The following is a 22,427-nucleotide window of genomic DNA, read 5'->3' on the forward strand; positions in this document are numbered from 1 at the left end:
TTCCAAACGTTTGGTTACTGTTAGGAATCTCCACATGCTGCAGAATTTACAGCTCGGACGCCCTGTGGCCTGTACCGAGCAGGGACGCGCTAATACTCTGTAACCTCTCTCCCCACTTCAGATGCTCTAAAGGTATTTTCTGTTTCTCGTGTGATTGCAGCGCGGATCTTGACTTGTGTATCTACAACCTTCACTTAAATGACCTGCTCCACTTAGACACGGCACTGAGACAGGAGAAGCAGCTGGTAAGTGGGGAGGTGGGCTCGTCCGCTTTTCCCAGCTCAAGAACTGAGATACAAGGTTCTTTGTGCCCTGAGACCTGGGGACCCCCATGTGGGTGACACGGAGCCACCACAACAAGAAGGGAGGTGAAATGGAAAAGAAATTCATGCCTGTTGGTGGGCAAGGGCTTCGCTTTACCCAGAGAGAGAAAGAGAGAGAGACTGCGGCCCGGGATGGGGTGGAGGGGCAAGGAGGAAGAGGAGGGAGATACCGTTGTTTAAACCTTTCTCTTTGTTATGTTTCCTTTTCTGGCAATAGATGTTTATTCAGATTTTGAAAATGTGCCTCCTCGACCTTCTTCCGAAAAAGAAGCCTGATGATGAATTATACCAGAAGATTCTTTCAAAACAAGAAAATGTAAGTCTGCAACCTGTATTTCAAGCTAACTTAAAAAGTTTATCACACTATATAAAACTTATAATGTTAAGATATGAGAGTGTTTTTGCTTTCGTGTATAAAAGTAATTTATTACAATATATACTTTTTAACACAATATAGAGATATAAAATAAGTGTATAGATATAAAAATAATAATGCGTATTATTAAAATGGGAAAAATATTGGAAGCAGAAAGAGAAGAATATTGGTCATATCTGTTATCACTGAGAACCATAATTGTTATTTTCTGCACAAGCTTGGGGTATTTTTAAATATATAATTTTCCAGACTTCATAAGGATTGAAAGAAACCATTTCATTGTTTTTTTAAGCGTGGTCTATTTTTTTGTGGAGAGAAGAGGAATAATCCATAGGAGAAAATAATCCATTATTCCTCTATGTTTAATGAAAAGAAAAAAAGATTTCTATCAACAAACTTTAAGCAGGGCAATGCTCAGAGCACTTAGTTATGGTTAAGAAATATTTTATGATAATGTGGTGAAAAATAAAAGAATTTCTCTTCTTGAATTTAAAATACATTAGATTTTTTTTCTTCTTTTTCTTTTCCCCCCACCAGGATTTGGAAGAATTAGAAAAGGGACTTCAAGCCAAACTGTCAAACATGGAAATGTTGGGTGCAGGTGATTCTGAGTATATCACCCTGGCAGACGCGGAAAAGAAGGAGAGAGAATACTCTGAGCAGCTAATAGATAATGTACGTGATGGATTTTCTTTCCTGTATAAAAACCGTGCTTTCTGGGATGGTTCAATTGGTGAGATTAGATACGGTAGCTTGCACATGTTTGATATTTCCCGTCCTGTTCTGCCCTGGAGCCAGGAATCCAGAGTCTGAAATAAGCGATAGAGAAAGTATAATTAGGGTCAAGATTTACAAAGGGAGGCTTCTTCTTTTTTTAAACGAATCCCCCTTGTTTAAATTTTAGATTGATCTTTTTCTCATTCGAAGCAAAGATTGCTCTCACCCTCTACGTCACTGCCACCCGTGGGTTAGAGCAGAGGCTGCTCACACACTAGGCATCACTCATAAAAGCATGTTTTAAATTCCAGACAGAATAGCTTCTCTCAGATAGCTTTCCTGCTTTTGGGTTCCACTACCCCCTGTTCGTATATTATGTATTAAATAAACATTGTCTTGGCGCCCAGGCGTCGTACTGGATGCTGGGGATTCAAAATGAACGTAGACCTGGTCCTACCAGAGACGTGCTCACCACCTGGGGGTAGGGAGTCCAACAGGTGAGCAAATGACAACTTTGTGGGTTACAAGTGTGATAAATGGAAACACAGGCTTATGCACCGAGGAGTGAGGCCTTCATTTTACCCCAGAATTAGGAAAGTCTTTGTAGCAGGAAGGGCCATCGAGAGACTATTTGGGAGAAGGGTGGGTGCTGGCCAGTAGGCAGAAGGAGAAGGACCCGGGTCGGGGGTGGGAGGCTGAAGGGCAGGCAGCGCAAGAGCAAGCCAGAAACCTGGCCTGTGTGTTCCGGTCTCATGCCAGGGAGGGGGAGTCACCGAAGGTTTGCTGCAGAGCTTGGCTTGGTCCCGTTTGTGTTAGCAGGGCTGCTGAAGCTGCTGTGGGCGGGACAGGTGAGAGCTATTGGGCTAGTCCAGTATGGATTTCATGAAGGCTATTGCAGTAGGGACGGAGAGGTAAGAAAAAGTGGGCAAGCTGATAGGGTGGTGTATATGAAACGGTCGGGTGGGGAGGAAATAAGGACCCCAGAGTGGGCAGCCATTTGGGAGGGAGATGGTGAGTTCCGCTTGACATCTTGAGTGGGAGCTGCCTGGGGTGGAGAGATTCCACGACACTCAGGTAGGAGGACATGGAGACACGATGGTCTTCGGATGAGCTGGCCGAGGCAGGACGCCCAGCCTGGATTCCAGTGGCCCGAGGACTGCCCAAAGCAGGGGCGCGTCTTCAGGTCTGCGTATTTCAGGCAGAGGATTCACAGTTCTCAGAAAGCTCTCTAAAGCATGGAAGACCTCCAAAGATGGCGACACCTCTGGCCGAGGAGTGTGTGTAGAATGGGTAGAGAAAGGAGCCTGTGCCAACTCTTGGATCCTGCCAGCAGTTAAAGAGCAGGACTCAGGGAGAATCAAGACGAGAAGGTGGAATGTGGACTTAGAGGAGATTGGAGGAAACCATGTCACGGACGCCAAGGGAAGTACGAGGCGTTCAGAAGAACGGAGTAGGCACCCTGGCTCTCTGTACTGGCCGAGAAGTGGCGAGGCTGGTGCACATGGGCCTCTGTTTCCGGGTGTGCAGGGATCCATGCATGATCGTGCCCATGTCTCACAGGAGGTCATCTGATGGGGCAGGAGGGGCAAGAACAGGGTGTGAGCACGAGGGTGGTGGGGGAGGTCTGACGGGAGGAGGTGCTGACCCAGGGCAGATAGTTTGCAGAGGTGCAAAGAGGCCTTGGAGATGGGAGACCAAACTTTTGAAGAGCTGCCAATTCCTACAAGTTGTGGGCTTTGTCCTGGCTCTGCCCAGGCCTGGGAGGTGGCTGGCAGGATTGACTCAGCATTTCAGGCGGCTCTTTCTCTCCATCTGTAGCCATGGCAGCAAGATGAGCATAGGCTTCTGGTGCAATGGCCCCTGAGCCCCCACCAGGCCTGTCCAGTACAGAGCCCATTTCAGCATCTGAGAGGTGGAGCCACGATGGAGGAAATCACAGCTGGGAGTTGAATGGACCTGAACCAAATCTGCCTCTGCCTCTCATTGGCTCTGTGCCCTGGGACAAGCGACCTATCTTTCTGAGCCTGTCCCGCATCCTCCCAATATGTTATCTAGAAATAAAATGTGCGAAACACAGCCTGTGCATGATCTGAATGCCATCCAATATTGTTGCTAAGACTCCTGGTAGCGTTGCATGTGGAGGTCTGAGAGGTCACGATGACACCAGTGAAGCCCTGACTTCTAAGCTACTTGGCAATTCCCAGCTCTGCCCCTAATAAGATGGGGGTGATGGGTGGAAAAAGACTTTAGAGCAGAATGTTTTCATGGTCAGCGTCATCTTTACCATATTGCTCTTTTGTACTTTTAGGACAATAACTAATATTTAAACAGTCATTCATACTTTTCTTTCCAAGACACGGTTAATCCCTTTTAAAGATCTGGAAGCTTCCAGGAGCACACTGTCGAATTTCAGACACCCTCCCCTGCCACCTGCCACCAGCAGGAATCACGGCCTGTTTAAGAGTCTTTCCACTGTTTAAGCTGGGTGATTTCATTGTACTCTCCTGCCTTATCAGCAGCTCCTTGCTGTTTGCTGAAAAGCCACCTTGAAACTGACTGGCACCTACAATGGAACAAGGAGGAACCTCCAGAGAATGCAATTATTGCCAAGATAAACTTGTTCTGAATTGTAGAATTGTTTGGAATCTCAGTTTGTGATAAGGAATGAATTGTAACCCCCAAGCCTGAATCTTACAGCTTCACAGCTTTCTCAAATAAGTTTTCTCCCCCTACCTCTTGCTTCTTATTCTCATTTCACAGATGGAGGCTTTCTGGAAACAGATGGAAAACATCCAGCACTTTCTTGTAGACCAATTCAAGTGTTCCAGCTCCAGAGCCCGACAGCTCGAGATGACTCTGACAGAAAGAATGGTTGTAGCCGAAGGGCTATTGCGTGACTCTCAGGATTTGCAGGCTCTGGTAATGCTGGTGGGGGTGGGGAGGGAACACGGAGATATTTACACCAGAGATGTGAAATCAGGAAACCTGGAGTGCCATGGAGATCATTAAGTAGAACACTATGTTGTAGATGGGGAGATAGAGCCCAGAGAAAAGCTGTGAATCCGTTCATCCTTCTACCCATCCCCCCCTTCCTTCCCTCCCTCTTTCTATCCATCCATCCATCCGTCCATCCGTCCGTCCGTCCATCCATCCATCCATCCATCCATCCATCCATCCATCCATCCATCCCAGGCATGGAGATGCTGACCAGCTCTGTGTTCCTGAAGCATAGAGCACTGCTTCTTAACCCTGGCTGCACATTGAAATTATCTGGGGGAAGGGAAGGCTTTCAAAAGTACTGATGCTTCGGTCCCAGATGGGTCCTCACCCCAGAGCTTCTGACTTAATCAGTCTGGAATTTTTAGAGCATGGCGAGCAGTCATAGTTGACGCCCACTGGTGTGGACAGAGCTTCAGTTTTCTCTCCTGCCAGCCCCATGAATCTCTGGGGAGCATTCAAATACTGCCGATACCTGGGCGTCATACCCAGAGGTCCAGTCTTATTGGTTTGAAGTGGAAGCCCTGGCATCACTGGTCTGAAAACTCCCCAAACATTTCTGACGTCTAGTTGGAGAGGCAAACCACTGGTGCAGAGGAATCTGCAAATCTAACTTTGAACCCAGGCTCAGCCATTTGAAGCGGTGTTATCCTGAGCTAGTTACTTAATCCCTCTGAGTTTCAGTCACTCTGTTTATAAAAGAGTGGTTCCTAGGAGTTGGTGCAGACAGGACCCAGGGAAGTGTTCGCTGGCCTGTAACACCCTAGTCACCAGGGGTTCCTCTGTGGAGGCCGTGGGCTCCCCATGCTGTGTGCAAGGTCCAGGACACTATACACCCATCTCCCCTTCCTCTGACCTTGGGAACTCATGAGTTACATTTCAGACCTGTGCACCCTCCCAGGTTACACTCAGCTCAGAAACCGCCAGCAGCCGCCCTGCCCTTCGCTCGGAGACTAAGCTCCTCAGACCGGAGGGGCAGGCCCTGCCGAGGTGCAGTGGGTTCCTGCTACTTCTCCACACACCGTCTGCTCCAAAGTGTGGTCTGCAGACCATGGCATCACCTGAGAGCTGGTGAGAAGTGCAGGACCTCCCCCTACCCCCACCGAATCAGGATGTGCTTTTTAACAAACTGTCCCCGTGCACACAGCTGTTTGAGAACTTTACATGTTTTTGCCCTTTATGTGCACGTATAGTCAGTCCCTTTTCCTTCTCGGCACTGCTAAAAGGTAGGCAGATATTTTGTTCACAATGAACAGATAAGGAGCCTGCTAATGACTCACCCAGGACCCCCATCATGTCTAATGAATGACATTGCTGAGCCTGTGCTCCAAGCTTCCTGGTTTGCCATCCAAGCCCCTTTGAATTCACTTTTAATTTGATAAGTCTGCTGATATTAATGCTCATCAAAGGAAAAAGACTTTTCCTTTTCTTCTTTTTCTTCTTTTTTATTTAATTATTATCCTGTCAGCAGGATATTGATGCAGGGAAAAAAAAAAACAAAATGTATCCTTAGCTGACTCTGCCCTGAGTATTAGCCAGAAACTTCCAAATAGGAAGAAGGGAAAGCATTAGTCAGGTTCTCACTATGCCTTTCCTTCAGCCAACATTTAATGAGCACCTACTGTGTGCCACATTCTGTTAATAGAAATGGTGCTGCAGACTTGAGCCGGAGACCTGAGCTCATACCACAGCCCTGCCACTTGTTGGCTGTATGACCTTGGGCAGTTACTTAATCTCTCTGTGACTCAGTTTCATCATCTGTAAAATGGGGATCAGAATAGCACCAGCTCTGAGAGTATGAGAGAGTGGACAATACATCAGGCCCTTAGAACAGAAGCTGGCACATGGGAAGTGCTCGTGTGTGTTAGTGATTAGACTCCTGCAGGCCACACGTCAGCAGGCAGATAGACATAAATCATCGCAGTGATACATGAAAAGGGCTACAATCTGTACAGAAGAGGGACGGATTCGCTCTGCCTGCATCCTACGTACCCCGAAAAATGTATCTTTGGATATGTTGTTGATAAACTCTAGCAGAATTTAAATTATTGGGCTGGTGTTCTGAGCATGTTGGCTTTGGCAGGGGACCTGGAACGCTTCACATGGCACAGATGAATACCCTAACGGGCAGAGCCCAGGGAAGGGCCCGAAAGGTCATCAGAGTGGGTCTCTGGGACGTTTGAGAAAAATCGGATGCCCGAGTGATGCGGGACTTGCTGTAGATAATGATGAGAACAGCTGGCATCCCTGAGCATTTACTACGTCCTGGCTGCTGTTTTAAATGCTTTACATTTTGTAATTTATTTAATCTTCACAGCAATTCTGTAAATGAGGTGTCAGATGGAGACACTGAGCCCCAGGTCCTGCAGCTCTGAGTTGCGGAGCCAGGTTTGAGCCCGGGCCCTTCTGAGGACTGTGCTACACTCCCCGAGCTGGCGATGGCCTGCCCGATGTCCCTTTGCTCCTCCTGCCGTCCATCCGGTGCCCCCTGCGCAGGCTCACCTCTCTCCACTCCCATCTTTCCTTGAATATAAATCCAGAGGTTGCGCAGTCACTCCCAAGCCGGGAGGCCTCACCTGCTCCACCAGAGGACGCTGCCGGGGTGATAGGCGCACCTCTCCTGGGGCCACCTGCTTGGGCTCCTGGCAGAGCCTTTCTGCCCCCGTCACCCAGCGTTTATCCTCTTGCGCCCTCTAGTGGTGATGAGCCTGCTGACGGCTGACAAGTTTGTCTCCTCGCAGGAGAGGAAGGATCAAAGCCACTGTCCCTTGACCTTCCGGAAGTCCGTTTCCTTGTCTGCAGTTGGGGATCGTTATCCTTGCCACATTCCCACGTTGTTAGAACACAGACCTGTGCAGCTCGGCCAACAGTGAGGTCCAGGCCGGGCAGTGGGTGGCTCGGGCTCCGTCCCTGCCTGGGACGGGCCTCATGTTTAGTTCCTTCCCGATGGAAGCACCGGGCGGTGCAGCAGAGAGGAGCGGAGCGGTGGGGGTGGCAGAGCCGGTCAGGATGAGTAGGGCCTGGCCAGGTCTCGGAGTGAGAGGAAGCAGAGGGGGTGTTCCAGGAGGAGGGCCCCATGTGTGCGAAGGCACCGTGGGGCTGAGAGCCAGGTGTGCTGGGCAGCCAGGAGCAGGGCGGTGCATGGGGCAAGGCTGCAGACCTGGAAGGGCCACATGTACCACGCCCAGGAGTTTGGACGTGGTCTGGGCAGTGACTGGAGCGTTTGGGCCAGCGAATGACAGAGCCACGTCTGCCGCTCAGAAAGGCCCCCCATCTACCAGGCGAGGGCAGAATGTAAGGGAGCAGGTGGGGATGGCAGATCAGGAATGAGTGGACCTCGGCAGCAGCCCAGGGCACAAGTGAGCGGGCCTGAGCTGGTGTGTGTGGCTATGGGCTGGCAGGAAGGAAATGAGGGGGAGCTGAACAAGGCGGGATGGCAGGCGTGGTGCGGGAGAAGGGGGCGGAGGCTCACGGGGGCCTCTGTCAGGGCCCCAGTGCTGGTGGGGCCATCGCAAGGTGGGAAAGGACTCAGAGCTGCAGCTTCAGCGTAATGTGCGTGGGCACAGCAGCAGCCCTGCTCCTGCCATCGTCCTCACTCATTCAGTAGCATTCGTTCGTTGAGCGTCTGCGCACTGAGACGTAAGGGCAATAGGGGCAGATCTGCAGGATCTGCCTCTGCCTCTGCCTCTGGTCAGCATTTCCTGCGTCTTTTCCAAGAGTCGTGTCCTAAGTAACGATAATGTGGTAGAACAGCTGGGGCCAGTTCTAAAGTCTGACGCTGGGGCTGGGGCTGGGGCATCACTCCTAAAACCGTCTTACCTTGAAAATCTCTTAAATCTCCAGCACTCAGGCTCTTTGGGCTCAAAAGCCAAGAAGTTCTGTGACTTTCCTTGTCCCTCTGTGTTTCTCTTCTGGGGCTGTGGCAGCCAGAGGCCCAGTGGGGTTACCGTAGGAGAGGGGTGGTTGTAAGAAAGGTGGATGTTCCTGTGATTGTGTGCGTGCATTGAATTCCTTCCAGGAGACTGACACTGTGGGGCTCTCAGGTGTGCTAACGGTTTTGCATGTTACCCAGTGTTAGCATCTCATGAGCGATGATGGGTCCCCATCTGAGAAGCAGACACAGGGAGCCACGGTGTCTGTGCTCTGCTCCCAGGGGGGTGGGGACACCAGGTTGGAGCCTGTTGGCATCAGCAGACCCCGGTGGCCACGCTCTGACCCAGGATGTCCCAGCCTAATGCCCCGTGTGTTTCTCGTCTTAGGACACCCTGGAGAGGACCATGGGGCGGGCGCACATGGCCAAAATGATTGAGTCCCTGAAACTGCAAATCCAGGAGGAGACCAAATGCCGCCTGGCCGCCATCTCCCGAAGCCTGGAGCTGCTGACGGTGGAGGGGAAGCTGTCAGGGTGGCAGAAGGAGGAGCTGCTCACTCAGCAGCACAAAACCTTCTGGGGGGAGGCGGAGCGCTTCAGCAGGGGTGAGCGAGCCAGGGCTCTGGGGCATGGTCCTGGGGTCCTCTGTGCTGTGGGCCGTGGGGGCCAGGGTGGGGGTGGGCAGCAGTTGCAAGTGTCCCAGTTCTGCCGTTGGGGACCAGTCACTTAAAGCCCTGAGCCTCGCTTGCCTTCTCCATGATCAGAGTTAATGAGGGCTGCCTCCTAGGGCCAGGGCTTGCCTGCTACATTTAGTCATCGGTGATTGAGGCTGACGGGGACCCTAGTGTCCTGCAGTAGAACCGCCTGGAACACACAGAGGGCAAAGGAAGGTGAAAAGGCCCAGAAGTGACACGTACCTCTCAGCCGCAGGCTTCGGCGCTGCACGAGTCTCAGGGACCTGCCGGCTGGGTGAGGATGGGCGATGGTGAAACGTGCAGGACACGTGAGGGAGCCCGCAGTGGCTGTTTCCCACACAGGCTCCTGCTCCTGGGCCAGCCCTGGGAGATGGCAGGTCAGGCCTCAAGACATCACGGGCATCCGAGACATAAGCCAGGTCACACCGTGAGTGAGACCCACAAGAAGAAACCCAGTCTTACCTGCAGGGCAGGTACCAGCTCCACCCCAGCTCCCTCACACCCTCGGAGGGAGAGTTCATCAGTGCTGATCCAAGGCTGCGCATGGCCCTGAGGCCTGGATGGGAGCTGCGGCCTCTCGCGTCTCATCGTGACATCTACAGGGCATGGAACCTGTGTGCCTAACCAGCTCCCTGGCAGGTTCTGATACCCAGACAGGCCAGGACCCCATGGGGCCAGGAAGTCTCCAGGTGTCTCAGTCAGCTCGGGCCACCATAACAGATGCCACACACTGGGTGGCGTGAACAGCACACATTTATTTCTCACAGTTCTGGAGGCTGGACGTCCAAGGTCAAGGTGTCAACCAATTCGGTTCCTGGTGAGGGTTCGCTCTCTGACCTGCACACAGCCACCTTCTGGCTGTGTCCTCATGTGCCAGAGACTGACCTCTCTCACATCTCTTTCTCTTATAAGGCACCAGCCCTGTGGATTAGGGCCTCACCTTTGGACCTCATTTAATCTTAACTGCCTCCTACAGGCCCCACCTCCAAATGCAGTCACATGGGGTTTAGGGTCTCAGCATATGAGTTTGGGGGGACAGAGTTCAGTTCATAGGAGCAGACACTCACGTCCCCTATGTTAAGCCTTCCTGCTGCCCTTTGGAGATGGGGTCAGAGGGCAAGACACTCAGTACCGGGACCTCCAGACTCTAATTAGGCCATTTCACGGGGGTCTTTCACTTGGCCTCTGTGACAGCCTGCTGTTGGCTGGAACTTGGGACTGTGTGGAATCTGAACACATCTGGCCTTACAGGCCATGGCACACAGGTGCCTGGGCTTTCCCAGTAGGAAGAGGCCCCAGCAGCAGAGAGTGGCTGGGATGGGATGTGGAGGTGGCCCCCAATGGTCAGGGCCAGTTGAACTTGGACAAGACAGAATGGCCAGGAAACAGTCAGATAGAAGGAGGACCCTGGGCAGGGGGAGGGGGTGGGTCTCTCCTGGCTACCTGGCCACACTCTTCTTTGGTGCCAGAAGCTAAACCGTTTCTCAAATCAAACCCAAGGATGTGTACTTGAGTTACAATAAGTGTAGAAGGAGGGTATGACGTGTGTGTGTGTGCGTGAGTGTGAGAGAGAGAGAGAGAGGAAACAAGCATCTCCAAGGAATGTAGACCCGCCATGACCTGGCCTCCCTTCCTTCTCCAGCCTCTTGGCTCCACAGCTCCCCCAAAACCCAAGTGAAGAGAATCTGCTGAACTCCTCCGCTGTCTGTGCTCCCAGGAGCTTTCTCTGGGGTCCCACACTGCCCGCTCCCCATCATCCAGCATGTAGTTCATTCTCCCTTCAGCTTTTGTCATCCTTCCTGATCCAGGAGCAAGTTGTGAGCAGGGCCGGGTCCCACTCACTCACAGACCCCAGCGCCAGCACTGTGCGTGGCACTGCTGGGACCGAGTGACCTGGGTGGGGTGCAGGCTTGTGTTAGACCTCTGCCCTCCCCCCAATTCACCTTCCCCAGCCTGCAGGAGACCTTGCCCTTGGGTTTGCCCTCCTCCTGGGCTACTGATCTAATAAGGTCCTCGTGGTTTTCAATCTCAACTCCAGTCTGAAATGTCACTGTCTTCCCTCAGACTCAGGCTCTGTCCGCTCGTGTCACCTGCCCTCCTTGTGCCAGCTACGCCTCCCTCACATTGTTGCCCAGGAAAATGCCTCTTGTTTACCTCCTGGTCAGATCAACCAGCCGCCCTGCACAGCAGCTAAATAAAGCCTCTGGCTGCATCCTGAGCCCTGGGCCCGAGGGGGAGTGGAGGTCCCTCCAAGTAACGTGGACCCGTGGCCTTTGGAGTTAGAGGCTCCTAACAGTGGCCTGTAGGAAGCGTACCTGCCTAAAGGATAAATGAAAATAAAGTGGAATTTTCCCCTAAGTTTCTCCCCCTCTTCGTGCTGGCAAAAGAAGCCCATGAACGTTTCAGCAAGAATCACCTGCGACATCCTGTGTGTCGTTTAAATTTCAGAGTTTGTCCAGCAAGGCACAGATCTGGTCAAGGCGTCACTGGCTCGCCAGGCAGAAGTGACGGCAGAGCTCATGCGGGCTCAGGAAGACGAACGGAGGGGCTTCCTGGCTGAGACACAGCTGACCGCCGACCCCGACCAGTTCCTCCAGGTGACCCTGCTCCTGACTCACCTTCCGTGTCCCGGGAGCAGCATGCTGGTTGAGCATGCAGTGGCTCGGTCCCCGTTCCCGTGTGCAGGAAGCTGGAGGCTTTGGCATCCAGACAGGAGATCACCTCCTGGCCTCCCATGTGTCAGCCTAGTAACCTTAGCCGAGTCCCCTGAGCCCGGTGTCCCTAGCGTCCTTGTCTGTACGCCAGTGATAAGGGCTCTGCTGGGTGATCTCCCCGCAGCTGAAGCCAGAGAATGACATCTGGGTGGTTGGTGTCCAGGAGCGGGGTGACGGGTGACCTGGTAGCATACCCTCATCCTGGGCTGTACAAAAGAACAGTGTGTGGTTTTCCTGGTGCTCAGGCTCAGGGTTGTGGCCTTGGCCTCCGTTTGCAAACCACAGAAGCCACATGACCCCCATGCCTCACTTTCCTGGTATATAACTGGTGAATATTCTTCCAATCGAGAGGCAGGGGTCAGTTGGGGACATTTTTCTGGAGGAAACAAAAACCTACATTTTTCCATCAGTTTCAGCCCCTCTTTTCCTTACAGGCTTTTCACGAGGTCCTGCAGAGGCAGAGGCTGACAGGGAGTGAACTGGAGGCAGAGGAGAACGCCCGGACCACCAAAGCTGTGGCTGCGCTCTGCCAGGTACGTGGCCTCGAGGTGCGACTGACAGAGAAGCCTCGCGATCTGAGTGTCCGGGAAAATCTCACATCCTCCTGGGCCCGGGGCCCCAAGACCCAGGCTCAGGTCCAACCCTGGTGCTCTGGCTGGGCGACCCAGGCAAGCCACACGCGCTTCATAGGCGCCTGCGCACGTCGGACAGCAGGGTCATACCTGAGGCACCTTCCATGTCCATGATGCTCAGGGCTCACTCCAATGTCCCTGGAAAGAAGTGGGTTCATCCCGGATGAACAGTAGGCAGAGCAGTGACGAGGGACGAGGGAGGAGTGCTGGGCTGCAAACAGGGAGGCCTATGTCCGCGTGCCAGCTCTAGTCTCAGTGTCCTGGGTCTGACTGACGTCCTGATGCCGCAGAGTAAGATCCACTGTCTTAGAGGGGACGAGGCGACAGTCCAGTGAGCTAACGCAGGGTAGATGCTTTTGATTTCCCGTGTCCGCGGGACCCACCTGAGCTCACCACCAGCAGGGCACACTTGCCAGCAAGCTGACACTCAGTCCCTTGAGCTGTGATTGGAATCTAAGATCTTGCTCAACTAAACCATCCCCCATCCTCCATAAAGTAAGGGTGAAAGAAAACACCCATCGACTTTTGCTGCGAGGAGTGATACATGTGGACGCATCTGGCCAATCTCGGTCTAAAATCCATCAACGATTTTCTGGGCAGTAATCTATTTGGAGTGGATCTTGAGAAGGAAATGACAGAAGTGTAGGCTCCATACGGCTCCACGTCTCTGGAAAGCGGGTTTCCATGGTATGATAGAGGGTGAGTCAGTTCCCATGGTCCTTTATCCAGGTTAGAGCCTGACAAATCATCAGTAAGGAGACACAGTCAGAGAAGAATAGACTGGCACGTTCCTATCTACCTCTATGGGAGCAACCTAAGGGAACACGGCTTTTTGTTTTAACTTAATAAGGTTACTGGAGTCATTAATTTATGTTTTCTTTGTTTGCAGAAGTAAAACTTGCCAGTCCCTTCACTGTACCACATGCTATCTGATTATACCCCTCCTTCCTTTTAGCCACTTCCCAGCCAGCTTACCTCCCTGCAAAGAGGTGCAAAAGTGCAAGAGAGAAGAGACATTCAGGAATCAGACAGACCAACTTGTGGGCCCTTTCTGGCTGTGCGCCAAATGTGTGGCCCTGTCCACATCACTGAATGTCCCTGATCCAGGAATTCTTAGCTGCCTTCCTTGTAGATTGATAACATGAAAGGAATCTCTTGCACCCACAAATGCCACCAGTCGCTCTCAGGGTGAAGTCTGACATCCGTACCCTGGGCCATGGTGACCACTTAGTCTGGTCCATGAAGCTCCCACGTGACCTGACTCACGAGACCCATCTGACTTGGCCCAAAAGGTCCGCCCAGTCTGTCTGGGAGACCCCCCAACCTTACCCATAAGACACCCTTGACCTAGCCCATGAGGCCCACTCACCACCTGTCCGGAGTCATGTCTCTTGCTCGCTTCCTTCCAGCCAACCTCAGACATTCCTTAGTTCCCCAAAGGGGCCCTGGTCCCTCCTACCCCAGTGCTTTTGCATGTACTTTTCAACTTCCTGACACATTGTTCCCTCCATTCCCTCAGTTTTGCTTGTTCTCATTCTTGTCTCAGTTAAAAGTCACTCAGGGAGCCCTCTTGACTCCTCTCCAGACCACTTAGATTCTCTGGTCTATCCTTAGGGCTTCCACCCTCCCTGCCATTACACTTGTCATAGCAATGCATGCCCCCCCCACGGTGAACATGGCTGCCTTGTCCCTGCCGTGTCCCTGGCACAGAGCCCATATTCGGTGCCCAAGAGACATTTGCGGAATGAACCTATGAATGCTGTGAGAATAAAACATCTTCATAGCCCAGCTATCACCTTCAGGACTCCTTCCGTCTAGTGTTACATCACGTAATTATGACACATAATGCTGTGTGAGGAGCAAAGCCTCAAAGCCCAACGGCTGAAAATGACAGTGATTTATTCTCATAGTCTGCGCGTGGGCCAGAGGTTGGCCGATTAGGCTGGGCTTGATTAACACAACTTGGCAGTACTCCACCTGTCTCTTATTTCCTCCTAAGACCAGTGGGCTAGCCTGGAATGTTCTTCCCACAGCAATGGCAGGGGTCTAGCCTCCTTCACACCCACTAGCGCACTTCACACCCACCTCATGCTATTGGCCAACACAAGTCACATGACCGGACCCAAAGTTAAAGGATGGAGAGGTACTCCCAACTCCCTGGGGAGAAGACCCTGCTAAATGATGTGGCAAAGGGGGTGGGTACGGGGGAGAGAGCCTGCTGTGTGCTGGTGCTGGGTCTAATCCTTAAAATCAGCCCTCAAGGTAGGTGTCTTATAGATCTGTGTTCCTGTCTAATCCCTTTTACAGATCAGAAAACTGAGACTCTCTTTTATAGGATCCAGAATGTATGTACTTGCCCTGCCCTGAGTCTTTTCTCTGCGAGAAGCCTGGGAAGGGCCCTTGACCATGCGAGTCAGGCTGCAGAGGCGGAAACCTGAGTGAAGGAGCAAAGTCAGAGGGAAGTGTTGCCTTAGTTGGGTTCCGTGTGCTTCTGTTTGAGGGACAGTGTAGGGCTGAGGCCTGGAGCCAGCCTCTCTCCCAGGACAGCCTGGGAGTCCCCTGCTGTCCAGACCTGTCACCCACCCTGAGAGCAATAACACAAGTTAATTCTGGTTCTATTTCGGGCACAGAATAAATCACTATCTTCCAAGTTAAACGTGTCAGACTTAAGTAGAAACGACGTGTTTTATGGGCTGTCAGAGCATGTGACAAAGACTGCAGATGTGAATCTTTCAAGGGAGCAGACACGATCCAGCACATTTTTTATTAGAAAGACCCTAGGTTAATGGACCATCTAGTTTTTGCAAAGTTAACCTTTCTTGAATTTGCAATGGCATATTTTTTTGGTTTGACAATCATGGACAAGAACAGCAAAAAGGTGTGTTTCAGTGTCCCCAGCCACCACTATGGAATGATAGAGTCCAAGGTAGGAGAATCAATTTGAAAAACCTGTCTCCTTGCAGAAAATTGGGATTAGCAGAGGCTGGAAGAAAATGTAAATAAGTCCCGTATTTTTAAACCATTTTTATTGTGAAATGTAACACAAATAAATAAATGGATACCATGAACTTATGGATTAACAAACAATTATTAAAGATACATCTATGTAACCACTACTGAGATCAAGAAAGAGAAAATGGCCAGGACCCCAGAAACCCCCCACATCTCCCCCTAATCCCAGTACCCTCCCCACTCACAGGGGCCTGGCTTATGTGGAAATCAGGTCCTTGCTTTTATATAAATGGAATCATATAGCATGTGCTCTTGTGTGTCAGGTTTCTTTCGCTCAATTTTATGCTTGTGAGATCCATCCGTGGTGTATGTACCGGTTCATTCTTCCTCATTGGTCTAGAGTATTCCATTGTACCAATACACCACCATTTATCCATTCTACTGTTGATGGACATTTGTGTGGCTTCTTATTTTAGACTATTACACATTCTACTGAGGTAAAATTTCTCGTAGATGCTATTTGATACACTTGTGCACACATTTCTCTTGGGCACATACCAAGGAGAGGAATTGTTGGACTAGAATATACGTAGCTTCAATCTATATTCTACACAGTTACTGCGATAGCCACCTATTTGATTAGCGTTTGTAATGTGTAGATCAATTTGCTGAGAATTAACATTTTCACAACATCAAATCTTCCCATCTAGAAACATGGTCTATCTCTACATTTACTTAGGCCTTGTTTAATTTTTCTTCATATCGTTTTATAGTTTCCACCCTTAGATATAACGTTTGCTTTAGTGTTGTTTTTTCAGATCAAGGAAGTTTCCTTCCATTTCTGTTTAGCTAAGAGTGTTTCTTATGTATGGAAATTAAGTTGCGTAAAACGCTGTTTTCTTCATCTGTTCACATAATCATATGCTATTTTTCTGCTCTATTCTGTTAATGTGGCAAATTGCACTGATTTGGCTGATGCCATTAAGTACATGCAAATATAGAACTTTAACATCTTTCTGAGTTAAACCTTTTAGCATTATGAAGTGAACCCCTTTATCTCTAGTCATGCCTTTTTTCTTAAAGGCTGTTTTATATACTAATAACATAGCAACCAGTAACCCAGTGTTTACTAGGTGCTGATTATACATTGCTTCCTTCATTCATCGTTAAAATTTCAGCTGAGAGCATCATGGCTAAGATTAGGGATCCTGCCTATCAGAGCCCTAGATGTAAACTCATGTAATTTATTTAACCTCTCTTTCACATTTACAGATGAAGGCTCAGCTTTCTCATCTATAAACTTTTTTCATAAGTTTTGGGAAATTTCTCAGCCTTTATTACTTCAAGTATTGTTTCTACCTGGGCTCTCCCTTCTCTCCTTTGGGGACTCCAATTAAATATGTTGGACTTTCTTATTGTATCTTTTATGCTTTCATCTTCTTCTCCATGTTTTCCATCCTTTAGTCTGTCCTTACTTTGTTCAGGATTTTCTCCTGATTTATCTTCCAGCACACTAATTCTCTCTCCAACTGCAGCTAAGCTGCAATTAAACCTGTACATTGGGTTCATGATATTGGACAATATTCTTCAATCCTAGAAGTTCTAATTGGTTCTTTTTAAACTAAGCAGTGTTACTTTTTATAATTTTTTTGCTTTCGGGTTTAAGAGTGGCTCTTACCTTCATGAGCATAAAAAGCATCAATACTTTAAAGTCCAGATCTTGTAATTACACTCTCCAGACTACCTGTGGGTTTGATGTGTAACTCTGCCGTGTGGCTCTCTCGGCTTCAGGAGCTGTACTGCAGCACCATCGAAACGTTCCAGAAGTTTGTGGACATCCTGTTCCTGCAGACCCTCCCAGACGTGACCGGCCTCTCCCAGGCAGAATGTGAATACTTGAGGCAGGAGACCCAGGAGAACACCGCCCGGCAGCTGGGGACATCGGATCGCTTCCGGAAACAGCAGTGGAAACTGTTTCAAGATCTCCTGGAGCAGGAAAAGCAGGTGCGGGCACTTTGTAAAACCGAGTCTAGAGTCTGTGCTTTTTGAAATTTATGAAGACTACTGAGAGGTTTCATGCATTGAGCCTATGTTAGGTGCTTTACCAAGACTCTGGTAGCCGGCCTTTCATGACAGCCCTCAGGGTGGGTTGGAGAAGATCGCAAAGCCCTCCCTTCCCAGTACATGACGTCAGTAGGTGATGCTGCAGTTGCCCCATTGAGAAAGACCAGCAAAGCATGTTCTTTAGAAAGAGAGAAATAAACGACAGAAGGGTTCCCAAGGGAGTGGACTGGGCATGGGGCTCCTGTCTTTCAGTGAAAGTCTATTTCATTATTAAAACTATGTACATGTGTGGTAGATAGAATAATGGTCCCCAAAGAGCCACATCCTAATCCCCAGGACCTGTGAATATGGTACCTAACGGGGCACAAGGGTCTTTGCAGGTGTGATTAAATTAAGGCTCCTGAGATGTGGGGATTATTCTGGATTACCTGGGTGGGCCCAATGTAATCACAAGGGTCCTTATAAGAGGGAAGGAGGAGGGTCAGAGAAGGAGATCTGATGACGTAAGCAGAAGTCAGTGACGTGGCCATGAGCCAAGGAATGCAGGAAGCCTCTAGAAGCTGGAAAAGGCCAGGAACAGCCTCTCCCCGCGAGCCTCCAAAAGAAACCAGTCCTGCCCAGACCTTGATTTTAGCCCATTAAGACCCGTTTCAGACTTCTGACCTCCAGAACTGAAAGATAGTGAGTTTGTGTCGTTTTAAGCCACAGAGTTTGTGGTAAATATGTTGCAGTAGCCATAGAAAACTAATGAAAATACATTAATTTTATTTTTTAAATATTAAAAACTGTGATATATAAGAAGGAATTTCCAAGTGAGACTGACACTAACATCACCCACATTTACTTTCTCTTTCTCTCCTGCACACTAGAGACTGTAAAACTAACATGCTCAATATCCCAGCATCCTTTGCAGCTAGCAGTGGCCAAGTGACACGGCACAGTTCTGGCTTATGAGACAAGGTCTGGTACCTACAAAGAGCATCTCTTTCCTAATACAAAAGCCACGTGTTGCTAGGAGAAATCCCCTTCCTTTCTTCTGCGCTCCCTGTTCTTCCTGCCTACATAACGTGCAGGAGGCCTGGCAGGACGCTAGCTTTCCTTTGACATACAGGCAGGATGCAGGATAACGGGGGCTGATGTGCTCAGGATGGGGGTGCAGAGAGGTGGACAGCCCCGTGTCCCTGGTGGCACTGTTGAGTCGCTGTCCCAGCCCTGGACTGCCCAGCCCTTGTTATAAGAAACAAGCCCTGTTTCTTTGCGTTGGGTGTTCAACTAGTTACAAAAGAGCACTCAACTGATGCACTTAACAGAGGTTTCTGAGAGCAACTAATTGGAGTTGTTTAAAATACCAAGTGCAGTTGACCATTAAACAACGCAGGGCTTAGGGACGCCAACCACCACACCGTCGAAATTCTGTGTGTAACTTTTGACTTTCCCCAAACTTAACTACTAATAGGCTGCTGTCAACCGGAAGCCTTCTCGTAACATAAACAGTCAACTAATACTTATTTTGTATATGTACGATAACTGTACTCTTACAATAAAGTAAGCCAGAGAAAAGAAAATGTTATTAAGAAAGTTATAAGGGAGAGAAAAGACATTTACTGTATTTATTGAAAAACAATCCATATACAAATGGGCCCATGTAGTTCAAACCCATATGGTTCAAGACTCCACTGTAAATAGAAGTGTTAAGCAAACACGTGGTGTCATGCGAGGCGGCCTGCGGGGTCTCTGGTCCCGCTCCCCACATAAGAACGCAGGACATGGTGAGGCCAAGAAGGAACACCCACGGAGCCATAAGTAGGGGGCTCAAATCACTATATTCTCACCGGCGGCATCCGCCTCTCTGCAATCCGCTCTTGCTAGCCCCCATTTTTCTGCTAGCGTAGCCACAGCAGTTATATTAGTGGCCAATGGCTTACGGGTTACAGCTGACGGCCAACTAGCCACAGCTGCTGGCCATCTGATCACAGTTGATGGCCATTTACTACCCGAGCCAGCACCTTTCTATGTGAGGCCGAGAGTCTGGAAACTGCTTTTTGGGGCTTTGTTCCCACACATGTCCATTCAGAGCTATGGGGTAGGCACAAGGCCTGGTGTCACGCAGGGGACCCTGCTCGCTGCACCATTTGTCGTGCAGGGCGTCCGGCAGGGTCTCAGCTCCCGCTCCCCACATAAGAAGGCAGGACACGGTAAGGCCAAAAAGGAACACCCACGGAGCCACAGATAGGAAAGTTAAACCAATATATTCTCGCTGGCGGCTGGGCTGGAGACACAGGAAGCAGGATCTACATAATCTGCAACCCACCATCCTAACAGCAGTCTGCGCTTGCCAGCCCCCATCTGCTTGCCAGCCCCCATCTTTTTGCCAGCCCCCATTCTCTCTCTGCTAGCGTAGCCACGGCAGTTATATTAGTGGCCAATGGCTTACGGGTTACAGCTGACAGCCAACTAGCCACAGCTGCTGACCATCTGATCACAGTTGATGGCCATTTACTACCCGAGCCAGCACTTTTCTATGTGAGGCCGAGAGTCTGGAAACTGCTTTTTGGGGCTTTGTTCCCACACATGTCCATTCAGAGCTATGGGGTAGGCACAAGGCCTGGTGTCACGCAGGGGACCCTGCTCGCTGCACCATTTGTCGTGCAGGGCGTCCGGCGGGGTCTCAGCTCCCGCTCCCCACATAAGAACGCAGGACACGGTAAGGCCAAAAAGGAACACCCACGGAGCCATAGATAGGAAAGTTAAACCAATATATTCTCGCTGGCGGCTGGGCTGGAGACACAGGAAGCAGGATCTACATAATCTGCAACCCGCCATCCTAACAGCAGTCCGCGCTTGCCAGCCACCATCTTCTTGCCAGCCCCCATTCTCTCTCTGCTAGTGTAGCCACAGCCGTTATATTAGTGACCAATGGCTCACTGGTTACAGCTGACGGCCAAATAGCCACAGCTGATGGCCATCTGATCACAGTTGATGGCCATTTACTACCTGAGCCAGCACCTTTCTATGTGAGGCCGAGAGCCTGGAAACTGCTTTTTGGGGCTGTCCCCACACATGGCCGTTCAGCGCTATGGGGTGGGCCCAAGGCCTGGTTTCCTGCGTGTAGAATTTATTAGACCTTCTCATTGGCTCCAGCCCTCTGCCAGCTGTATCATGATACCCTGTCGTCAGTAACTGGTCTGTCCGTCCTGCATTTGGCTCTAAGTTCCTGGACGACAGCCACCCTGCTTTCCATATTTACATTCCGTTATTCAAAGACCAGTGGCTGGGATAGCAAATTCTCAGGAAAACTTGGCTGCATGGCCTGCAACAATAGTGCAGCTTTGCAAATTATCACAGGGTCACCTTGACCCTGAATTCTCCCCAGGGATGCGAATGAAGCGAATTCATCAGCTTCATAACCATCCTGGGCCCCGCAGCTTAATTTATAGTCTCTGGAGAGGGAGAGGCCACCTGGGCCTCAGTGGTTTGGAAAGCTCACCAGGTGAATCTAATGTTCCCCTGGTGTGGGCTCCTCCAATGGAGGTGAGGGCCTTATGGAGGCAGATGTGGTTTGCAGGCAGGCCCCTAACCTTGGATGAATGCCTGGGTTTGGGCCAGAGCAAATCCGTTAATAGACTGGCTGACATGAGCCAGTTAACTGACCTCCCACAGCTCTGATTTTGCACAACTTGCCAAGTGTCTCAGAACCCTAGCTTCTCTGTGAAAAAAAGTGGGGCTGAAATTCCCCAACAGTGATGCTGTGAGGTCACGCTGTTAATGTCTTTTGCACAGTGTCCAGTCACTTGATGATCGTGACATTGAAAAAATCCAGATATTCATTTCTGATAAATTATTAGACAAACATCTACGATTCCTCTGAAACTCCCTGGTTAGGAGGCCTGAAGTTATTTTAGGCACTCATCAGCCTACATGTAGCTTCTGGTTTTTATTTATTTGCCTTGTGAATATATGCATGTGAGCGAATTTTCCTTGGCTTGTGCAGAAATGTCTCAAGAGGAGATCTGCATGCAAAAAGCAAGCAGAATAGTTAACGACCTCATCATCTGATTAAATAAGCATGACCCCAGACTGCCTTCAAGGTGTATGTCATCATTAATTTACTGATTGATTGCTTAATTGCCTTAAATTACCACAAGATATTTAGAGATCCATGTTGCCTCCCACTTTCCATATTTCCTGGTTGATGATAAAAATGAGAGATGAACTTTCTGTGGTTCAGATGAATGAGAAGAAAAGCACCAACAAAACTCTTCATGGAAAAATCAAACGCACACCCAGACTATGAAATGCATTTCCTACATTTTCTACCCAAAAGACCTTGGTAATTCCATATCCTGTTATCAGGGAAGTTGTTAGAGATGCTGCAATCTGCCACTTATCCAGCTGGAACAGTTCGTAGAATGGTGGTTCTCAAAATGTAACCCGTTCTAATGCAGGTTTCTGGGTTTCTCCCCAGCCCCTATGTGAGGCACCGAGATTCCTAACATCCCCCCGCGATGTCCCCGTCCTAATTCTCACAAGTTGTGGGTATATTACCTTACATGGCAAAAGGGGCTTTGCAGATGTGATTGAGTTAAGGATCTTGAGATGCGGAGATTATCCTGGATTATCCAGGTGGGCTCAGTAGTTACGAGGGTCCTTATAAGTGAAAGAGGGGTCAGAGTGATGCAGTGTGAGAAACACTCAGCAGACATTGCTGGATTTGAGGATGGAGGCAGGAGACATGAGCCAAGGAATGCAGGCCGCCTCTAGAAGCTGGAAAAAGGGAGGGAAGGGAATGTGCTCTAGAGCTTCCAGAAGAATGCAGGCCTGCTGACATCTTGGATTTAGCCCCTTGGGCCCCTTTTCAGACTTCCGACCCCCAGAGCTATAAGATAATAAGTTTGTGTTGTCTCCAGATACTCAGTTTGTGGTAATTCATTACATCAGCCCTAGGAAACTAATACACCAGTACTTAAGAGTCTGTATCTTTAGCAAGGGGTGTGGCCGGGGACGCAGTCTATAGCGTAATGGTAAAGACACCAATGCTGCAGTCAGTCTGCTGGCTTTCGGATCCTGGCTCCACCTCTCACTCTCC

At 49.9% G+C, this 22,427-nt stretch overlaps 1 protein-coding gene across 4 annotated transcripts in view; it reads left to right on the top strand.

Annotated features, from left to right (window-relative positions):
• EVC (EvC ciliary complex subunit 1) overlaps window positions 1-22,427 on the top strand; it is a 48,565-nt gene that overhangs the window by 11,470 nt on the left and 14,668 nt on the right. For all 4 annotated transcript variants that reach the window (XM_081037241.1, XM_081037243.1, XM_081037240.1 and 1 more), the window contains exons 5-12: window positions 161-245; window positions 541-639; window positions 1,237-1,374; window positions 4,177-4,335; window positions 8,673-8,889; window positions 11,428-11,576; window positions 12,128-12,226; window positions 17,069-17,281. In XM_081037241.1, coding sequence (XP_080893367.1) covers window positions 161-245; window positions 541-639; window positions 1,237-1,374; window positions 4,177-4,335; window positions 8,673-8,889; window positions 11,428-11,576; window positions 12,128-12,226; window positions 17,069-17,281 — 1,159 coding nt within the window. The remainder of the gene's footprint in view (window positions 1-160; window positions 246-540; window positions 640-1,236; window positions 1,375-4,176; window positions 4,336-8,672; window positions 8,890-11,427; window positions 11,577-12,127; window positions 12,227-17,068; window positions 17,282-22,427) is intronic.

Source organism: Rhinolophus hipposideros, assembly GCF_964194185.1.
Source record: "Rhinolophus hipposideros genome assembly, chromosome: 1".
Taxonomy (NCBI): domain Eukaryota; kingdom Metazoa; phylum Chordata; class Mammalia; order Chiroptera; family Rhinolophidae; genus Rhinolophus; species Rhinolophus hipposideros.